The sequence below is a fragment of the Pseudophryne corroboree genome, chromosome 1, assembly GCF_028390025.1.
Source record: "Pseudophryne corroboree isolate aPseCor3 chromosome 1, aPseCor3.hap2, whole genome shotgun sequence".
In the NCBI taxonomy this organism is placed as follows: Eukaryota; Metazoa; Chordata; class Amphibia; order Anura; family Myobatrachidae; genus Pseudophryne; species Pseudophryne corroboree.
In genome coordinates, this window is record NC_086444.1 from 599,532,857 (window position 1) to 599,553,678 (window position 20,822).

The window sequence follows — 20,822 nt, forward strand, 5'->3', positions numbered from 1 at the left end:
TTCAAGTCCCATGGCGCTGTAGGTGGAATGAATGGAGGCTGTACTCTGAGAACACCTTGCAGAAAAGGTGTGTGAGACGGCAATAGAGCCAATATTCTTTGAAAGTAAATTGACAAAGCAGATACCTGCACCTTTAATATAGATAGACGCAGTCCTCCATCTAACCCCGTTTGTAGAAATAACAAAAGACGGGATAACTTGAAAGATGATGTCGGAAACTTCCGAGCTTCACACCAACCTATATAGGCACGCCAAATCCTGTAATAATGAGCTGCCGTAACTGGATTTCTAGCACGTAACATGGTTGTTATAACCGATAGTGGAATGCCCTCTCTTCTTAAGAGGGCGGTCTCAACAGCCACCCCTTTAAACGCATCCGCGCTAAATCGGGGGAAAGGAATGGACCCTGTCGTAACAGGTCCGGACGTAGCGGAAGCGGCCAAGGATCGTCTGCGAGTAAGCAACAGAGAGGGCAGCGGAAACGGTGAAAACAGACACCCGAGGCTGTACGGCCACGCAATCGTGAGAGCATCCACTGCCACTGCCTTTGGATCTCGCGTTCTGGACACATACTGGCTTTTGGTGATTGTGGCGAGATGTCATCAGGTCCACTTGAGGGTAACCCCACCTCTGGACCAACATGTGAAACACTTCTGGATTTAATGCCCATTCTCCTGGATGAAAATCCCAATGGCTGAGATCCTCCGCCTCCCAGTTGTCCATTCTCGTAATGAACACTACCGCCAATATCACTTGGTGATGTTCGGCCCAATTGAGGATTCGAGCTACTTCCCGCATTGCCATGCGGCTTCTCTTTCCCCTTTGTTTATTGATGTACGTAACCGCCGTTGCATTGTCTGACTGCACTTGGACCGTCTGAGACCGCAGCAAGTGCACTACTTGTTGTAGCACATTGTAAATTGGTCGGAGTTCTAGGACATTTATAGACAGCCATCTGTCGTGATCCTCCCAGAGACCCTGGAGCTGACAATTTTGAACTACAGCTCCCCAACCTCTGAGACTCGCGTCTGTGATTAGAACTATCCAATTCCAGACGCCTAACCGATTTCCTGCGGTTAGATTGTGTACTTGGAGCCACCAGAGTACAGAAACTCTGGCCCGTGGAGACAACCTCACCCTCTAGTGAATCTGCAGATGCGAGGCCGACCACTGTGCGAGCCCATGCAGTTGAAAAAGAAGTGAGTGAAATCTTCCGAACAGAAGCGCTTTGAAAGCCGCCACTATTGTGCCTAACAGGCGAATGCACAAACATACCGAGGCTTGAGCACTAATCGTACCAGATGACGAATAGTCTGTACTTTCTGTTCTGGTAGACAAATTCCTCGATCTACCGTATCGAGAATCATTCCTAGGAAATTAAGTCGTTGAGACGGAATCCGATGTGAGTTCTTAAAGATGACCAACCAACCGTGCTGAACCAGCACATTGTACCTTAGCAACGCATGTTGAAGGCGCATTTGGTTGAGACGGAGCTTTGATGAGCAAATCGTCTAAGTACGGAACTATTATCACCTACAGGAATATGAGATGAGCCATCAAAACATACATCACTTTGGTGAATACCCTAAGCGCTGACGAGAGGGCAAACGGTAGAGCCTGAAACTGATAATGGATCTGCCGTATTGCAAACGCAAGAACCTCTGATGAGGTGGCCAAATCGGAATGTGTAAGTACGCATCCTCGAGATCCAGCGCAATCATGAAATCCTGTGGCTCTAAACCTGCAAGTACTGTCCGCAGAGATTCCATCTTGAATCTGTAGCAAGTATGCAATATTGGCCTGACCAAGCCATCCGGCTTTGGTACCACAACAGACTGGAATAATAACCGTGACCTTGTTGGTGTACAGGGACCGGAATCAAAACTGCTGACTCCAGCAGAGAGTCTGTCGAACTCTTATCTTTTAACACTAAATTGCGGATCCACCCATCTGTGGATATCTGCAACCATGCCAAATGAAACGTCTGAAGGCGTGCTCCCACAACTGGAGAACCGAGATGGGCTGGGAGCCCGTCATGCCACTGGCTTGCCGGTGACCTTAGCGTCCGGACGACTGGCGTTGGTTTGTTGAAAACCACGTCCTCGACCTCGCCTACCTGGCGTGGCTGTTTGTCTACCACGGCCTCGAAAGGGCTGAGGTCTAAAGGATTCGAACGCTGGTCCAGAGTATCCCGTGAAAAATACCTTTGTCCAAATCAGGACCAAACAACCTTCGCAGAAGGTAATGCTTCTCTCGACCTTTGCCTCCACCTGCTAAGGACGCAGCCAGAGCGCTTGTCGTGCCACAACGAGTGACGCTGAAAAGCGAGAACTGACTAGGCAGACGTCCGTAGAAGCTGTACATAGATAATCAGCAGCTTCGCAGATTTGATCAGCGAGAAGCATAAGGTGGACGTTTTGTAGGGCGGACCTGAGTCCTGTTATCCAGACCAGCAACGCCGTAGTTACCCAAATGCCAACCAAACACGGTCGAAGAAACACCCCTGCTGCTGTATACAGCGACTGTAGCATAGCTCCCATGGAGATGTCACTGACTGTGGAAACGGGTAACTAGACTGAAATCGGCGAGGTTTAGAAACCTGTGTATCAGGATCCTATTAACATCTTATTTAGAGATTCCACACTGGAGATCTGTGGCCTAGTAAAGACCACCTTATAAATTGTCAGAGCCTCTTCAGTCCCTGTAAACTTCAGAGACTGACGCACCCACACTATCTGACTGTTGGTCTATTCACCCTTCTCACATTCATCTTGCGCAGTTAGGCCTGGCATAGAATCGTCAGGATTGCAACATAGCAGAAACTGGGAATTTATAAGGCAAATGAAAACTATCTTTGCAAAATAGGAGATGAAATGGGAGTATAACATATACTGTGCATGTGGTAGAACTCACCGGGAACCCACTGTACAGTGCAGTGAAACAACTTTTCCGTCTTTGCTGGTGACTGACTTATTATGTAACCAGACAAATAAATAGACAAAGACAAACCAATTCCACCTCAGTAAAATTGCGAAAATGTGTATATGGTCAAAGTGCAGTGCACGTGGCCAGACCATAAGAAACCTGATCCAAAAATTCCTACCAACACCCCTGCGCCATCCGGTGGAGCAGTGTTGTAGGACAGGAACGTTCTGGAAAAGAAACAGAAAGTATGATTAAAATGGCCTCCAGCCATGTGCTTATAGTCAAAGAACATATAGCATATTTCGTTACATGACCATATATATAATAAGAATTTACTTACCGATAATTCTATTTCTCGGAGTCCGTAGTGGATGCTGGGGTTCCTGAAAGGACCATGGGGAATAGCGGCTCCGCAGGAGACAGGGCACAAAAGTAAAGCTTTTACAGGTCAGGTGGTGTGTACTGGCTCCTCCCCCTATGACCCTCCTCCAGACTCCAGTTAGGTACTGTGCCCGGACGAGCGTACACAATAAGGGAGGATTTTGAATCCCGGGTAAGACTCATACCAGCCACACCAATCACACCGTACAACTTGTGATCTAAACCCAGTTAACAGTATGATAACAGAGGAGCCTCTGAAAGATGGCTTCCTAAACAATAACCCGAATTAGTTAACAATAACTATGTACAAGTATTGCAGATAATCCGCACTTGGGATGGGCGCCCAGCATCCACTACGGACTCCGAGAAATAGAATTATCGGTAAGTAAATTCTTATTTTCTCTATCGTCCTAAGTGGATGCTGGGGTTCCTGAAAGGACCATGGGGATTATACCAAAGCTCCCAAACGGGCGGGAGAGTGCGGATGACTCTGCAGCACCGAATGAGAGAACTCCAGGTCCTCCTTTGCCAGGGTATCAAATTTGTAAAAATTTACAAACGTGTTCTCCCCTGACCACGTAGCTGCTCGGCAGAGTTGTAATGCCGAGACCCCTCGGGCAGCCGCCCAAGATGAGCCCACCTTCCTTGCGGAATGGGCCTTAACAGATTTAGGCTGTGGCAGGCCTGCCACAGAATGTACAAGTTGAATTTTGTTACAAATCCAACGAGCAATCGACTGCTTAGAAGCAGGTGCACCCAACTTGTTGGGTGCATACAGTATAAACAGCGAGTCAGATTTTCTGACTCCAGCCGTCCTTTAAATGTATATTTTTAAGGCTCTGACAACGTCCAACAACTTGGAGTCCTTCAAGTCGTCTGTAGCCGCAGGCACTACAATAGGCTGGTTCAGGTGAAACGCTGATACCACCTTAGGGAGAAAATGCGGACGCGTCCGCAGCTCTGCCCTATGTCGAATGGAAAATTAAATAAGGGCTTTTATAAAACAAAGCCGCCAGTTCAGATACTCTCCCGGCCGAAGCCAGGGCCAGTAACATAGTCACTTTCCATGTGAGATATTTCAAATCCACATTCTTTAGTGGTTCAAACCAATTGGATTTGAGGAAATCTAAAACTACATTTAGATCCCACGGTGCCACCTTAGGCACCACAGGAGGCTGTATATGCAAGTACTCCTTTGATAAAAATCTGGACCTCAGGGACTGAGGCCAATTCTTTTTGGAAGAATATTGATAGGGCCGAAATTTGAACCTTAATAGATCCCAATTTGAGACCCATAGACAATCCTGATTGCAGGAAATGTAGGAAAACGACCCAGTTGAAATTCCTCCCTCGGAGCACTCCGCTGCTCGCACCACGCAACATATTTTCGCCAAATACGGCGATAATGCTTCGCGGTGACTTCCTTCCTTGCCTTTATCAAGGTAGGAATGACTTCTTCTGGAATGCCTTTTCCTTTTAGGATCTGGCATTCAAACGCCATGCCGTCAAACGCAGCCGCGGTAAGTCTTGAAAAAAAAACAAGTACCCTGCTGAAGCAGGTCCCTTCTCAGAAGTAGAGGCCACGGATCGTCCGTGACCATCTCTTGAAGTTCCGGGTACCAAGTCCTTCTTGGCCAATCCGGAGCCACTAGTCTTACTCCTCTTTGCCGTATAATCCTCAATACCTTTGGTATGAGAGGCAGAGGAGGAAACACATATACCGACTGGTACACCCAAGGTGTTACCAGCGCGTCCACAGCTATTGCCTGTGGATCTCTTGACCTGGCGCAATACCTGTCCAGTGTTTTGTTGAGGCGAGACGCCATCATGTCCACCATTGGTTTTACCCAACGGTTTAATAGCATGTGGAAAACTTCTGGATGAAGTCCCCACTCTCCCGGGTGAAGGTCGTGTCTGCTGAGGAAGTCTGCTTCCCAGTTGTCCACGCCCGGGATGAATACTGCTGACAGTGCTATCACGTGATTCTCCGCCCAGCGAAGGATCCTGGCAGCTTCTGCCATTGCCCTCCTGCTTCTTGTGCCGCCCTGTCTGTTTACATGGGCGACTGCCGTGATGTTGTCCGACTGGATCAACACCGGTCTTCCTTGAAGCAGAGGTTCCGCCTGGCTTAGAGCATTGTAGATTGCTCTTAGTTCCAGAATGCTTATGTGAAGAGACTTTTTCAGGCTCGACCACACTCCCTGGAAATTTCTTCCCTGTGTGACTGCTCCCCAGCCTCTCAGGCTGGCATCCGTGGTCACCAGGATCCAATCCTGCATGCCGAATCTGCGGCCCTCCAATAGATGAGCCTCCTGCAACCACCACAGAAGGGATACCCTTGTCCTCGGCGACAGGGTTATCCGCAGGTGCATCTGAAGATGCGACCCTGACCATTTGTCCAACAGATCCCTTTGCATGGAATCTGCCGAAAGGGATTGCTTCGTAAGAAGCTACCATTTTTTCCCAGGACTCTTGTGCATTGATGTACAGACACCTTTCCTGGTTTTAGGAGGTTCCTGACCAGGTCAGATAACTCCTTGGCTTTTTCTTCGGGAAGAAAAACCTTTTTCTGAACTGTGTCCAGAATCATCCCCAGGAACAGCAGACGAGTTGTCGGCATTAATTGGGATTTTGGAATATTCAGAATCCATCCGTGCTGCTTTAGCACCTCTTGAGATAGTGCTAAACCCATCTCTAGCTGTTCTCTGGACCTTGCCCTTATTAGGAGATCGTCCAAGCATGGGATAATTAATACGCCTTTTCTTCGAAGAAGAAATATTATCTCGGCCATTACCTTTGTAAAGACCCGAGGTGCCGTGGACAAACCAAACGGCAGCGTCTGAAACTGATAGTGACAGTTTTGTACAACGAACCTGAGGTACCCCTGGTGTGAGGGGTAATTGGAACGTGGAGATACGCATCCTTGATGTCCAAGGATACCATAAAGTCCCCTTCTTCCAGGTTCGCTATCACTGCTCTGAGTGACTCCATCTTGAACTTGAACTTCTTTATGTACAGGTTCAAGGACTTCAGATTTAGAATAGGCCTTACCGAGCCATCCGGCTTCGGTACCACAAAAAGAGTGGAATAATACCCCTTCTCTTGTTGTAGAAGAGGTACCTTGACTATCACCTGCTGAGAATACAGCTTGTGAATGGCTTCCAAAACCGTCTCCCTTTCTGAGGGGGACGTTGGTAAAGCAGACTTCAGGAAACGGTGAGGTGGCTCTGTCTCTAATTTCAACCTGTACCCCTGAGATATTATCTGCAGGATCCAGGGATTTACCTGCGAGTGAGCCCACTGCGCGCTGTAATTCTTGAGACGACCGCCTACCGCCCCCGAGTCCGCTTGCGAAGCCCCAGCGTCATGCTGAGGCTTTTGTAGAAGCCGGGGAGGGCTTCTGTTCCTGGGAAGGAGCTGCCTGTTGCTGTCTCTTCCCTCGTCCTCTGCCTCGTGGCAGATATGAATAGCCCTTTGCTCTCTTATTTTTAAAGGAACGAAAGGGCTGCGGTTGAAAGGTCGGTGCCTTTTTCTGTTGGGGAGTGACTTGAGGTAGAAAGGTGGATTTCCCGGCCGTAGCCGTGGCCACCAAATCCGATAGACCGACCCCAAATAACTCCTCTACGCATCGCCTGTCCACTGTCGTGTCCATAAAGCTCTTCTGGCCGAAATGGACATAGCACTTACCCGTGATGCCAGTGTGCAGATATCTCTCTGTGCATCACGCATATAAAGAAATGCATCCTTTATTTGTTCTAACGACAGTAAAATATTGTCCCTGTCCAGGGTATCAATATTTTCGATCAGGGACTCTGACCAAACTACCCCAGCACTGCACATCCAGGCAGTCGCAATAGCTGGTCGTAGTATAACACCTGCATGTGTGTATATACCTTTTTGGATATTTTCCATCCTCCTATCTGATGGATCTTTAAGTGCGGCCGTCTCAGGAGAGGGTAACGCCACTTGTTTTGATAAGCGTGTTAGCGCTTTGTCCACCCTAGGAGGTGTTTCCCAGCGCTCCCTAACCTCTGGCGGGAAAGGGTATAAAGCCAATAACTTCTTTGAAATTAGCAGTTTTTTATCGGGGCACCCCACGCTTCATCACACACGTCATTTAATTCTTCTGATTCGGTAAAAACTACTGGTAGTTTTTTTACACCCCACATAATACCCTGTTTAGTGGTACCTGTAGTATCAGCTAAATGTAACATCTCCTTTATTGCCAAAATCATATAACGTGTGGCCCTACTGGAAAATACGGTTGATTCGTCACCTTCACCACCGGAATCAGTGCCTGTGTCTGGGTCTGTGTCGACCGACTGAGGCAAGGGGCGTTTTACAGCCCCTGACGGTGTTTGAGGCGCCTGGACAGGCACTAATTGAGTGTCCGGCCGCCTCATGTCGGCAAACGACTGCTTAAGCGAGTTGACGCTATCCCGTAATTCCACAAATAAAGGCATCCATTCTGGTGTCGACCCCCTAGAAGGTGACATCCTCATATTTGGCAATTGCTCCGCCTCCACACCAATAACGTCCTCATACATGTCGACACACACGTACCGACACACAGCAGACACACAGGGAATGCTCTATACGAAGACAGGACCCACTAGCCCTTTGGGGAGACAGAGGGAGAGTCTGCCAGCACACACCAAAAAACGCTATATATGACAGGGATAGCCTTATGATTAAGTGCTCCCTTATAGCTGCTTTTATATTAATATATTGCCATTTATTTTGCCCCCCCCCTCTCTGTTATACCCTGTTTCTGTAGTGCAGTGCAGGGGAGAGACCTGGGAGCCTTCCTGACCAGCGGAGCTGTGACAGAAAATGGCGCCGTGTGCTGAGGAGATAGGCCCCGCCCCTTTTCCGGCGGGCTCGTCTCCCGCTATTTAGTACATTTAGGCAGGGGTAAATATCTCCATATAGCCTCTGGGGCTATATGTGAGGTATTTTTAGCCTTTTTAAAGGTTTTCATTTGCCTCCCAGGGCGCCCCCCCCCAGCGCCCTGCACCCTCAGTGACTGCCGTGTGAAGTGTGCTGAGAGGAAAATGGCGCACAGCTGCAGTGCTGTGCGCTACCTTAAGAAGACTGCAGGAGTCTTCAGCCGCCGATTCTGGACCTCTTCTTGCTTCAGCATCTGTGAGGGGGCCGGCGGCGTGGCTCCGGTGACCATCCAGGCTGTACCTGTGATCGTCCCTCTGGAGCTTCATGTCCAGTAGCCAAGAAGCCAATCCATCCTGCACGCAGGTGAGTTCACTTCTTCTCCCCTCTGTCCCTCGTTGCAGTGATCCTGTTGCCAGCAGGAATCACTGTAAAATAAAAAACCTAAGCTAAACTCTCTAAGCAGCTCTTTATGAGAGCCACCTAGAATTGCACCCTTCTCGGCCGGGCACAAAAATCTAACTGGAGTCTGGAGGAGGGTCATAGGGGGAGGAGCCAGTACACACCACCTGACCTGTAAAAGCTTTACTTTTGTGCCCTGTCTCCTGCGGAGCCGCTATTCCCCATGGTCCTTTCAGGAACCCCAGCATCCACTTAGGACGATAGAGAAATATATATATATATATATATATACATACAGTATTTTATATACATTTTCTATGGTATAACATTGTCTATGGTATAACAAGTGCTACACGAATGCATATATAACACAATGCAGCCCCTTCATTAGCATAGGCTGTCTATTGCTGCTGCTGTGGCATAATCTCTCCCCCCCCCTTCCTGCAGCTGCGCTACATGTAATAGGGACAGGGAAACTCCTGACTGCCCAGCATGAGCCCACTAGTTACTAGAGGGCTGTTTTACAGGGACCGCGGCAGCAGTGTGCACTGTCCGCAGTCTGAGTGATCAGAGGCGCCGGCATCTCCCCCCCCCCCGCTACCCCTTTAGCGCGTGCAGGGAGCGCTGGCAGTGCTGAGCTGCGGCCGTTATTGAGACAGACCCCGGCAGCAGTGAACGCTGTCCGCGGTCTGAGCAGTTACCTTCCCCATAGCCTCCGGCCGTTACAGGAACAGACCGCGGCAGCACTGAACGCTGTCCGCGGTTTGATTGCATTACAGGCAGGGAGCGCCGAGAACGGCGCTTGCAGCGGCCGTCCAGCGCGTCCCTCGGAGCGGCGGCCGGGAATAGGGGAGCGGCGGCGGGGAGCTGAAAACAGCGGTGGCGGGGACGGAGCAGCGGGATGCCTGGGGCGATCACAGAGCAGTCCCCCCACACGGCGGGGCGGCAGCGTGAGCTGACCGCCCCGGTCATAAATACCTTGGTTCCTGTGATCTGACGGGGCTTCTACAGCAAGCTCCGTTCTGCAGCCTCAGCTGAAGGTAGCTGATGTACTTGGGCTCTGACGGGGCTTCTTCCAGTAAGCTCCGTCCAGTCCTTTCTGCAGTCTCAGCTGTTGTTAGCTGAGCTGCTTGTGGCTGTGAGGGGGCTCCTTTGTGAGGCCCGACACGCCAAGAGCTGCACGCAGCAGCTTCTGTAATCCTGGACCCATAGCTTTTGTGGAAGCTGGGAAAGGATTGTAATGTATAAAAAATAAAAACAAAAATGTTTAAAAGTAAAAAATGTATGTCCCCCTCTGGAGGTCCACACTTGTGCTTCCTGTCCATGTGAGCACCGAAAAAACACTGAGGTATTTCTGGGAGTATGGAGGGGAGGAGAGTTACTGAAATTTGAATATTCAGTGCCCAGTCCTTGCTAACACCGTCCATATCCCAAGAGTACTCCAGTGACCCCTAGTGGATGAAAAAGAAAAGCAAGCAACTGGACAAAACCATGTTGTACTTCAAGTGAGGCAGATGTAACATGCAGAGAGACTTCGATTTGGGTAGGGTGTGTACAAACCAAAATCTAAATTGCAGTGTAAAATAAAGCTGTTTAACATTTGTGGGCTACATGCAAAAGCAGCCAGTATTTACCCTGCACAGAAAACATATAAATGTATTTCCTGCCCTTGCATGGCAACATGGGGGTAAATTTACTAAGATGGGAGTTCTATTGAAGATGGGATGTTGCCCATAGCAACCAATCAGATTCTACTTCTCATTTTTCTAGCACCTTCTAGAAGATAATACCTGGAATCTGATTGGTTGCTATGGGCAACATCCCATCTTAAATACAACTCCCATCTTAGTAAATTCACCCCTTGGTTTGTTCCAGACACAATTACTTACAAACATGAATTGGGGCCCTCAGTAAAGAAAAAAATGGAATACCACTCCAACACATGACAATAATTGCTAAGGAGTCAGAGTCCTTTATACAAATAATATGAAATGGAAGATGATGCAACACCATTGGATATCAGAAACTGAGCGGGTAATTCCAAGTTGATCGCAGCAGGAATTTTTTTTAGCAGTTGGGCAAAACCATGTGCACTGCAGGGGAGGCAGATATAACATGTGCAGAAAGAGTAGGATTTGGGTGGGGTTTTTTTTTCTGTGCAAGGTAAATACTGGCTGCTTTATTTTTACACTGCAAATTAGATTGCAGATTGAACACACCACACCCAAATCTAACTCTCTGCACATGTTAAATCTGCATCCCCTGCAGTGCACATGGTTTTGCCCAACTGCTAAAAAAATTCCTGCTGCGATCAACTTGGAATTACCCCCTGAGGGTGCTTGCTAATACCCTTTTCAGACCGCCAAATTTTAACAAGTGTCATTGCACATGAGCGCGCATAGTGGGTCATTCCGAGTTGATCGCTAGCTGCCGTTGTTCGCAGCGCGGTGATCATGCAAAAAAATCTGCACTTCTGCGCATGCGTATGGTGCGCACTGCGCACTGCGCACACGCAAAGTACTTTCACAAAAGCCGATGCAGTTTCACACAAGGTCGAGCGACGCTTTTCAGTCGCACTGCTGATCGGTGAGTGATTGACAGGAATGGGGCGTTTCCGGGAGGTAACTGACCGTTTTCTGGGAGTGTGCTGAAAAACACAGGTGTGTCAGATACAAACGCAGGCGTGCCTGGGGAAACGGGGGAGTGGCTGGCTGAACGCAGGGCGTGTTTGTGACGTCAAAACAGTAACTAAATAGCCTGAAGTGATCGCAAGGTAGGAGTAGGTCTGCAGCTACTCTGAAACTGCTTGAAAATTTTTTAACCCCGTTCTGTGACCCTTTCGTTCGCACTTCTGCTAAGCTAAGATACGGCTTAGCGTTTGCACTGCTGCTAAAAGCAGCTAGCGAGCGATCAACTCGGAATGAGGGCCATAACCCGTATTGCTGTGCAGTCTGAAAGGGGCCAGTTGAAATAATCTGGGTCGAGCGACCCGGTATTTCAACTTGGGTAGCAAGCAGGGTTGAACGAATGTTCAACTCGGCTCGCTGTGCTATGTGAACGGTAAAGCCGTTCACACTATAGGGACAGGCGCCACTTGGAGATCATGTGAACTCTAAGCACCGCCCCCACTGACATCACCAATCTGGCAATATGCCGGGTTGGGGACAGCGGCCAACAGGGGCCCATGCGGGTCGCATCTGGGAAGCACCCATGTACCGCTCCCGAGTGCGACCTGCCTTACGCGGTCTGAAAGGAGTAATATAGGCACAGGTAATGCTCTCTGCATATTAACTGAAGTCTGAGACTATCTAGTTCAATCCCCGGCAATGAGTTGTTTATAATGCCTCATCCATTATTTTTATGTGCCTTTACTAAAAGTCATTCCACAGACCCTCCAACATGACCCGCGCCACTAGGTACAAAATGCTCTGTTTCTGGACTTCCCTCTTAATTTATGATTTCCATCACCTGTGTTGAACTAGTTAAATGAGAAGAAAGCCGTTTCTTCACAGGTGATTGCAATAAAAAATTAAGAGGGAAGTCCAGAAACAGAGCATTTTGTACCTAGTGGGGCGGGTCATGTTGGAGGGTCTGCTTCAAGTGCTTATGTAGAGTGACCATATTATCCCTTTTACCTGGGACGTTCATGGATTACACAGGGTCTGTGGCTGATTAAAACCAGCTGAAATGTAGGCTTGAAGTCAGCCAGCCACAGAACCTGTGCAATCCATGAGTATCCCAGGTAAAAGGGATAATATGGTCACTCTAGTTTATGGAGATGTGAGCAGACCACTCAGCAGCCTGCATGGAAACAATTTGATGGGTATATTTCCATTCTATAAAGTGCTCCTCATTTCTAACAGTGTCATGTACTATATTTAACTGCATAATAAAGTATAAGGTTCAACTACAATGTACTATATATGCCTCACTTATTATTATTGTTTATTTACAGGTTGAGTATCCCATATCCAAAATGCTTGGGACCAGAAGTATTTTGGATATCGGATTATTCCGTATTTTGGAATAATTGTGTACCATAATGAGATATCATGGCGATGGGACTACAAGAAATGTAGGACAAGTAAATGGTATATAAACATTGCTGCTTCAAGGGACAGGAACTTAAATAATCATAAGGGATGCAGAAACCAAGAGTTAGGTGCCATTGAAGGGAGTATGGAGTAGAAAATAGTCTAAAGGTGTGTACACATGGTGAGATTTTTTCTTACGATTTTGACTATCTAGTCAAAATCGTAAGGAAAGTTAGTGCAGATCACAAGGTGAAAGTCACCTTGCGATCCCGATGAGCGGTCGGTATCGCAAGCCTAGATAGACTGTGCAGGCAAGTCAATTTTGACTATCTCATAGAAAAGATAGTCAAAATTGACACTTAGCCAAAATCGCACATAGCCAGTATCGCAAGCACAGCCATTATATGCTTGCGATACTCACCACTGACCTAGTCCCTTATCGCATAGTGAGAATCGGGGTTAGCCCGAATCTCACCGTGTGTATGCACCACAAGAGAGGGAAAAGCATATGGGAGAGGGCCCTGCTCGTGATATTTTACATTCTGATGGGGAGGTACACACAGACAGGAGTGGCACAGACGGGGTTGAAGTGAGCATGTAACATAGGGTTAGGATGAGAGATGGCTGGGTTTGATGAAGAAGTGGGTCTAGATTATTATTATTATTACATTTTATTTATAAGGCGCCACATGTGTTTCGCAGCGCCGTACAAAGGACAGTACAGGGAGACAAACATAGCATTACAGTAAGTAAATAACAGGAAGAGAGTACAGGTAAAATAGAGCACCACACGTTCTAAAGACATAATACAGCTAAGATGTAAGTATTGATGGAGTGCTCATCGTACTACTAGAGGCTGATGGCCATAGATAGAGATGAGCCTTTACTAGCAGGATAAAGATGGTCGTTGAGTAGGGGAGAGCTGCGAGTGAAATGTGTCGAGACGAGGGCTTAGATAACAAGAGGAAAGAGGGCCCTGCTCTGAAGAGCTAACAATCTAGTGGGGAGGGGCGACAAACAGATGACAAGAGGTGCAGGCAAGTGGGAGGTAGCCTGATGGCAGTATGCAAGGAAAGCTGAGATGTTCACGGCATGAGGCAGGGAGGTGGAGGCGCGGCTTCAGCACTGGGTTATGCATCGGGAAGGTATGCTTTGATGAATAGGTGGGTTTTTAGTGCCCGTTTGGAGCTTTGCAAGGTCGGGGAGAGTCTAATGGAGCGGGGGAGTGCGTTCCACTGAAGGGGTGCAGCACGGGCAAAATCCTGAACTCGTGCATGAGAAGCAGTGACCAGGGCGGTGGAGAGGCGACGGTCATTGGTCGACCGTAGGGGGCGGGAGGGAGTAGGAAGGGAAAGGAGGTGTAGGGAGCAGTGGAATTAGAGATGGCCTTGTATGTGAGGGTGAGGAGTTTGAAGAGGATTCTGTAGGGGAATGGGAGCCAGTGTAGATTTTGTCGAAGGGGAGTGGCAGATGTGGTGCGTCGGGAGAGGAAGATAAGCCTAGCTGCAGAGTTCAGGACAGATTGGAGGGGAGCAAGATGGGAGCAAGCGAGGCCAGTGAGGAGAACATTGCAGTAATCAAGTCGTGAGATGACCAGTGAGTGGATGATGAGTTTAGTTGCACTCTGGGAGAGGTATGGCCTGATATGAGCAATGTTGCGTAGCTGGAAACGACAGGATTGTGCCAGAGCTTGGATGTGGGGTACAAAGGAGAGGGAGGAGTCAAGAGTGACGCCCAAGCAGCGGAGTTGGGGAACGGGGGAGATGGTGGTGTTGTCAACAATGATGGAGATATTAGTCGGGGGTGTTGCTCTGGATGGGGGGAAGATGAAGAGTTCAGTTTTGTCCATGTTGAGCTTCAGAGAGCGTTCAGACATCCAGGAGGAGATTGCGGAGAGGCAGCTGGAAACCTGAGAGAGGACAGAGGGGGACAGATCAGGAGAGGAGAGGTAGAGTTGTGTGTCATCAGCATAGAGGTGGTATTGAAGGCCAAATGAGTTAATGAGCGCACCCAGGGAAGAGGTGTACAGGGAGAACAGAAGGGGTCCAAGGACAGAACCCTGAGGGACACCAACAGGAAGGATGGAAGGGTGTGAGGTGGTGCTGGAGGCAGACACAGAGAAGGAGCGGTTAGTGAGGTAAGAAGAAAACCAGTCAAGGACAGTGCTAGAGAGGCCAGTATTTTGGAGTGTATAGAGGAGGAGAGGATGATCTACAGTGTCAAAGGCAGCAGAGAGGTCCAGAAGGATAAGCAGAGAGAAGTGGCCCCTGGATTTGGCCGAAAGCAGATCATTGGTGACTTTCACCAGGGCAGTCTCAGTTGAGTGGAGTGGGCGAAAGCCAGATTGTAGTGGATTGAGGATGGCGTTGTCAGCTTGTGAGACGGCTGTAGACTAGTCGTTCAAGTAATTTGGAGGCGAAGGGGAGAAGAGAGATGGGGCGGTAGTTAGTGGGTGATGAGAGGTCGAGGTTGGGTTTTTTGAGAATAGGCGAGACCAGAGCATGTTTGAATGGCGAGGGGAAGATGCCGGTGGAGAGGGATAGGTTAAAGAGGTGAGCAAGGTGGGAGCAGGCAGTGGGGGAGAGGGAGCGGAGAAGACGGGAGGGAAGGGGGTCCAGGGGGCAGGTGGAGGGGGGGGGAGGATAAGATGAGGGAGTGAACTTCCTTTTCTGAAGTGGGACGGAAGGAGGACAGGGTGGGATAGATGGAGGGGAGGGATAAAGGGGGCAGGGGGGTAGCAGAGGGGTGACGGCGGGAGATGTCGTGTTGGATGTCCTCAATTTTGGAGATGAAGAAGGAGGCAAAGTCAGTGGCAGTGAGGGAGAATGGGAGGGGAGGAAGAGGGGGGCGAAGGAGAGTGTTCAAAGTTTCAAAGAGACGGCGTGGACAGGAGGACTGAGAAGAGATGAGTGCTTGGAAAAAGGATTGCTTGGCGAGGGAAAGAGCAGAGCTGTAGGAGGAGAGAATAAACTTTAAATGGAGGAAGTCCGGCAGAGAGTGAGATTTCCTCCAGGAGCGTTCAGCGGAGCGTGAGCATTTTTGTAAGAAACGTGTTAGTATGGTGTGCCAGGGTTGGGGTTTGGAGCGGCGGAGAGGGACAGAGGAGAGGGGGGCCACAGAGTCGAGAGCAGTGGTTAGGGAAGAGTTATAGAAGGAGGCTGCCTGGTTGGGACAAGTTATAGTGGAAAGAGGAGATAGGAAAGTCTCGAGGGAGGACATGAAAGTGGGGTTGAGAGACCCGAGATTGCTCATTTAAACTTTTGTAGAGAAGCGGAGAGTCTGATTGGGAGAGGTAGAGAATTCCAGAGATAGGGAGCACCATAGCCAAAATCTTTGAGGCAGGAATGGGTGGAAGTAACCAGTTCGCAGGAGAGGCATCATGTATCTATTGAGCAATGAGGGTGGATGGTAGTGTAAAGGGAGATAAGGTCAGATATGTAAATGGGAGAGGAATGGGTGAGGGCTTTGTGAGCGTGAGAAGCTTGAATTGGATTTGGAAGGGGTAACAGTGTAGGGCTTGTAAGAGAGGAGAGGTGCCTTAGTAGTACATTTGAAGAGAAAGAGTAGCTGGGCAGAAGCACTGAGGATAGACTGGAGTGGAGAACGGTGTTTGTCATGGAGATCAGATAGATTACCGTAGTCCAATCTGGAGGAGCAGTGAGTGGCTGAGGGCTTTAGTAGCATCCTGGATGAGAATGGGTCTGATCCTGGAAATATTATTAATATGGAAACGGCAGGACTGCAAGAGGTACTGAATGTGTGGTTTGAAGGAGAGGGAGGAATCAAGGATAACTCCAAGACAGTGTATTTGGGGGCTAAAGAAGATAGTTGGAGTTTTGGAGTCATGAGATAAACAGAGAAGGAGCAATCAGAGAGGTAGGAGGATAGCCAGTAGAGGTCAATATCACGCAGACCAATAGAGTGAAGGATTTGCAGAAGGGGGTGGTCCACAGTACACTACTGAGACAAGACAGCTGCATGGCTCATTTTCATGGGAGGCGGGAGATGTGTGGTGTACACATTGCCGACTGGCACTGGAATCATCAACACAACGACTGCCTACTGCAGAGAAAGTATAGGGGCAAATTCAGTTAGGATTGCAAAAATTACAAATTAGCAAAAATTGAGAGCAAAAGCAAAATTGCGAAAGCACGCCCAAACTGAAAAACTGCAACACTAATTTAATTTAACAAAAAGAAGGTGGCCTTGTGAAATGTGCAAATATTGCGATAACCATCCTAATAATCACAATTTTTGCGTACATGTTTCTGATGTTGCATTTTTTGCTAACAGTGTTTTTCCCTTAAAAATTGCACAACCTACTTTCCTGCACCCAAATTAAAGAAACTACTCAACAATTGTAAATCAATTCAATCATCACTTAATTGGTCAAATGATCTTGTGGTAATTTAGCAATTATCTTAAGACACCATAGTGTTTTTCTTCAAACATTGACTAATGCCCATAACTGTGTTAAAATATATTCAACTAGAGAGAGTGTGAATTCTAGCCTCTAAACCCTACACAATAGCAATTATTGGTATATGTTTTAACAAATACACTTTTTTTGGAGTCAAAATATTTTAATTCGGAAACAACAGTAACATATTTATTTAAAAAAAATAGTGTTTTTGATTGTGAAGTGGTCAAACATTACATATTATTGTTTCTTTGCTTTTATTTACATACCTTACTTTAAGGAATTATGTGTAAATATTTGTTTCAATAAGTATACAAATGGTGCAGAATTTGCAAAACTTGAAAATAAAAAGATGGTGTTGCTGTTCTTCAACATATGTTTGTGTGTAGCGCACAAATAAAAATAAAAAAAACTGTATGTGGGAATGTTTTGTTTAACAAAAAAATATTGGTTGTTTAAAAAAAATAAAAAATGTTAGGAAGCTAAATGTCATTCAGCAGATACTACTAATTAACTAAACAGTGTAGTCTGTTCCCTAAAATGTTGACTGGTTCCGAATGTGTGGGGTTTACCAGTAAAGGCTGGAGGCACTATAGTAGGGGGTTTCTCAGCCTAGGGATGGAATCTCTAGGGAATGTGCCCCTTCCCAAAGGTGCAACTAGCCCAGTGCTGATAGCATTCGGGCTATTCCCCATACCACTTGTGAAGGGAGTGTAGGATTAATAAATAAGGTCATGTGTGAAATTTAAATGGCTGTCAGGGTATGGAGAGCCACAAGTGCCAGTGTGCCCTGGCAGACAGGTCCCTCTGTTACCGGTCAGAATTTGTTTTTGTTACAGGACTCTGACATCATCATAAAAACATTCATGAAATAAATCCCCCTCCCTTTCCGCCACACACACAAATTTCATTACTCAATTATACATATAGGGAAGGAGACCCTTCATTCCAAGTAAGTATCACACAAACTTACAGGCCCCATAACGAATGGCAAGTCATTTGCAGTTATTGTGATAGGAAGCTGCTTAGAGCACTCCCATTCATTTCTATAGCAGTGACCGCAAGGGAACCGTCATTTGTGATCTTTGTTCCCTGGGTGGGGGGTACATTTTGTTTGTAGACCCCACATCCCTAAGGACTCCAGATCTGTGCTGTCCATTTTGGTTGGGTGGCAGTGCGGTTCTAACCTGCTGCTTAGTTAATCTGGTAGTTTCTATGCTTTTAATGGGGGAAAGTCAGGATGGCATTTTCTACTCTGGGTGGTTTCATTTTTTAAAGCAGTTTGGTGGTTAGTGAATTGTGAATTGCCGTAATCCTCCATCTTCGGGTCTGTGATTTCGGCGGGAGTCATTTCTATTTAGATGTCACAGCATACACCTCTGAATCAGTCCCTCAATGCAGATCTCATCTGCACCTTTGCATAATTAGTTCAGTGATAAGTTACCTTAAAGTAAACCAGTATTACAAGTGATCTGGGTTGGATAAAGCAAACTATTAACAAGCTGCTAGATGCAAACACCAGGAATAATGTCCATTTTGGCCACACCTGAAAACATTTGTTAAGCCCCTAAGGCTGGTTCAATTTATGCTCTATATTGTGGCCTAGAAGTGTGTTTGGTCCATGACTGCACATACAAGCCTATAGGCTAATTACCTGGCATGATCATAAATATGGTCAGAAGATGGAATTTAACCATGTTGATAGACTAGTTATTGGACACCAAGGTTGTTTTCAGGTCATACATACTGAAATAGGCCAATTGTCCAGTATCAACTGCAATACTGCAGCTTGTATGGCCAACCTAAATACGAGATGAAATCCAGGTCTACTCTGCCATAATTTCACCCACTGATTTTAGCCAAACCTTTTAACAAGGAAAACACTGCATGTTTAATTTCTGCAATGAAGACACAGCATTCATACTGTATGCTACAATTGATAATGTTCCCAGACCCTGCACTAGAATCAGAGGCTATTATTAACTGCACAGTTATAGCACCAGAGGGATGATAGCATCCTCTACATGTGAAGGAATTACAATGAAAATTCATAAAAGACAAAACATCCTCTACATGTATCACAGTTAAATGGTAGCTAAATAATGACACAACATTTAAACTAAGAACAACTTACCTAGCGTTTCACCAATTTTGTCTAACTCAACCCTCAGGAAGGGCTTTGTATCGGGGAACTTCACATTTATCCTGTGAAAAAAAAGATCACATGATGAAAGTGCATTCCAAAGGCACCTCAGTTACAAATCAATGATTTTTTTTCATTATTTATTTTCAAACTTACAGAAAAATACCTACAGTATAAAGTAAAAATAATAATACAAAGACTGTAATGGAGGCAGAGCTGGGAATTGCAAGTAGGGAACCCCAAGTTTCAACTACAATGAGAGAAGGTAATGGATGTAAGCCTAAAAGGTAGGACAACATACAGGGGCTTATTTTCCCACTAACACTGGCCACAACATATATAAGTAACCATACAGAGTTGAAAGCAAGGTCATTTTACAAGTGAGTGTTGCATGTTTTCACACTGCGCATGCTGTAGCAAACAGTACAGGAGACTGTAGATGATACCAAGCTATACACTTGCAGATGAAGGGGTGGAACTTGTGTGTTTGCACACAGGCAAGTAAGTTTAGTAGTGCCAGTGCTCGCAGCAGCTTTGTAAATGCAATCCATAGCAATGCAAATGCAGTAGAAGGTATATACAAACCTCCTTGCTGCATTTGCGATTGCAGAGCTGCGACCGTATCGCAGCCTGGGATCAACATCGTGACCGATGGTTGCAATGTTCCTCGCAGACCACCAGCTAAGCCTCAGCTTAGTCAGGCTGACCGTCGCAGGGTGGCTAGAGAAGCCAAGAAAACGGTGTCTTGCGACACAATCCTTGGCCTCGCCCATCCCGACTATCAGGAAACTGCTTGTTGGATCGCTTATGCGATCCAACCTGAATTAGGCCCTTAGTTCTTTGCAAGCAATGCAGGTGTAAGTAAGGCCGGGGCTATCCAATTAGCACCGCATCGGCACGGATTGGGGATTTTGTTTAGCCAAATGAAATCCCTGTTAATTAGCCTTTTTTTCCAGTGCAAAAAACGGGGGCTAATTGAAAAACCTGAAGGGGAAAAAAAAAAAAAGGACACACTAAAGGCGCTCCAAAACATTTTTTGGGTCTAATTCAATATCCCTGTGTAGGAGATTATATATATATATATATATATATATATATACACACACACACAGGTTGAGTATCCCATATCCAAATATTCCGAAATACGGAATATTCCGAAATACGGACTTTTTTGAGTGAGAGTGAGATAGTGAAACCTTTGTTTTTTGATGGCTCAATGTACACAAACTTTGTTTAATACACAAAGTTATTAAAAATATTGTATTAAATGACCTTCAGGCTGTGTATGAGGTGTATATGAAACAAATGAATTGTGTGAATGTAGACACACTTTGTTTAATGCAAAAAGTTATAAAAAAAATTGGCTAAAATGACCTTCAGGCTGTGTGTATAAGGTGTATATGTAACATAAATGCATTCTGTGCTTAGACTTGGGACCCATCACCATGATATCTCATTATGGTATGCAATTATTCCAAACTACGGAAAAATCCCATATCCAAAATACCTCTGGTCCCAAGCATTTTGGATAAGGGATACTCAACCTGAGTGTGTGTATGTATATATATATATATATATATATATATATATATATATATATATATAGAGAGAGAGAGAGAGAGAGAGAGAG

At 46.6% G+C, this 20,822-nt stretch overlaps 1 protein-coding gene across 8 annotated transcripts in view; it reads right to left on the bottom strand.

Moving 5' to 3' along the window:
* Positions 1 to 20,822, bottom strand: part of PWWP3A (PWWP domain containing 3A, DNA repair factor) — a 213,851-nt gene that overhangs the window by 98,348 nt on the left and 94,681 nt on the right. For all 8 annotated transcript variants that reach the window (XM_063914328.1, XM_063914326.1, XM_063914327.1 and 5 more), the window contains one exon: positions 19,184 to 19,254. In XM_063914328.1, the coding sequence (XP_063770398.1) occupies positions 19,184 to 19,254 (71 nt within the window). The remainder of the gene's footprint in view (positions 1 to 19,183; positions 19,255 to 20,822) is intronic.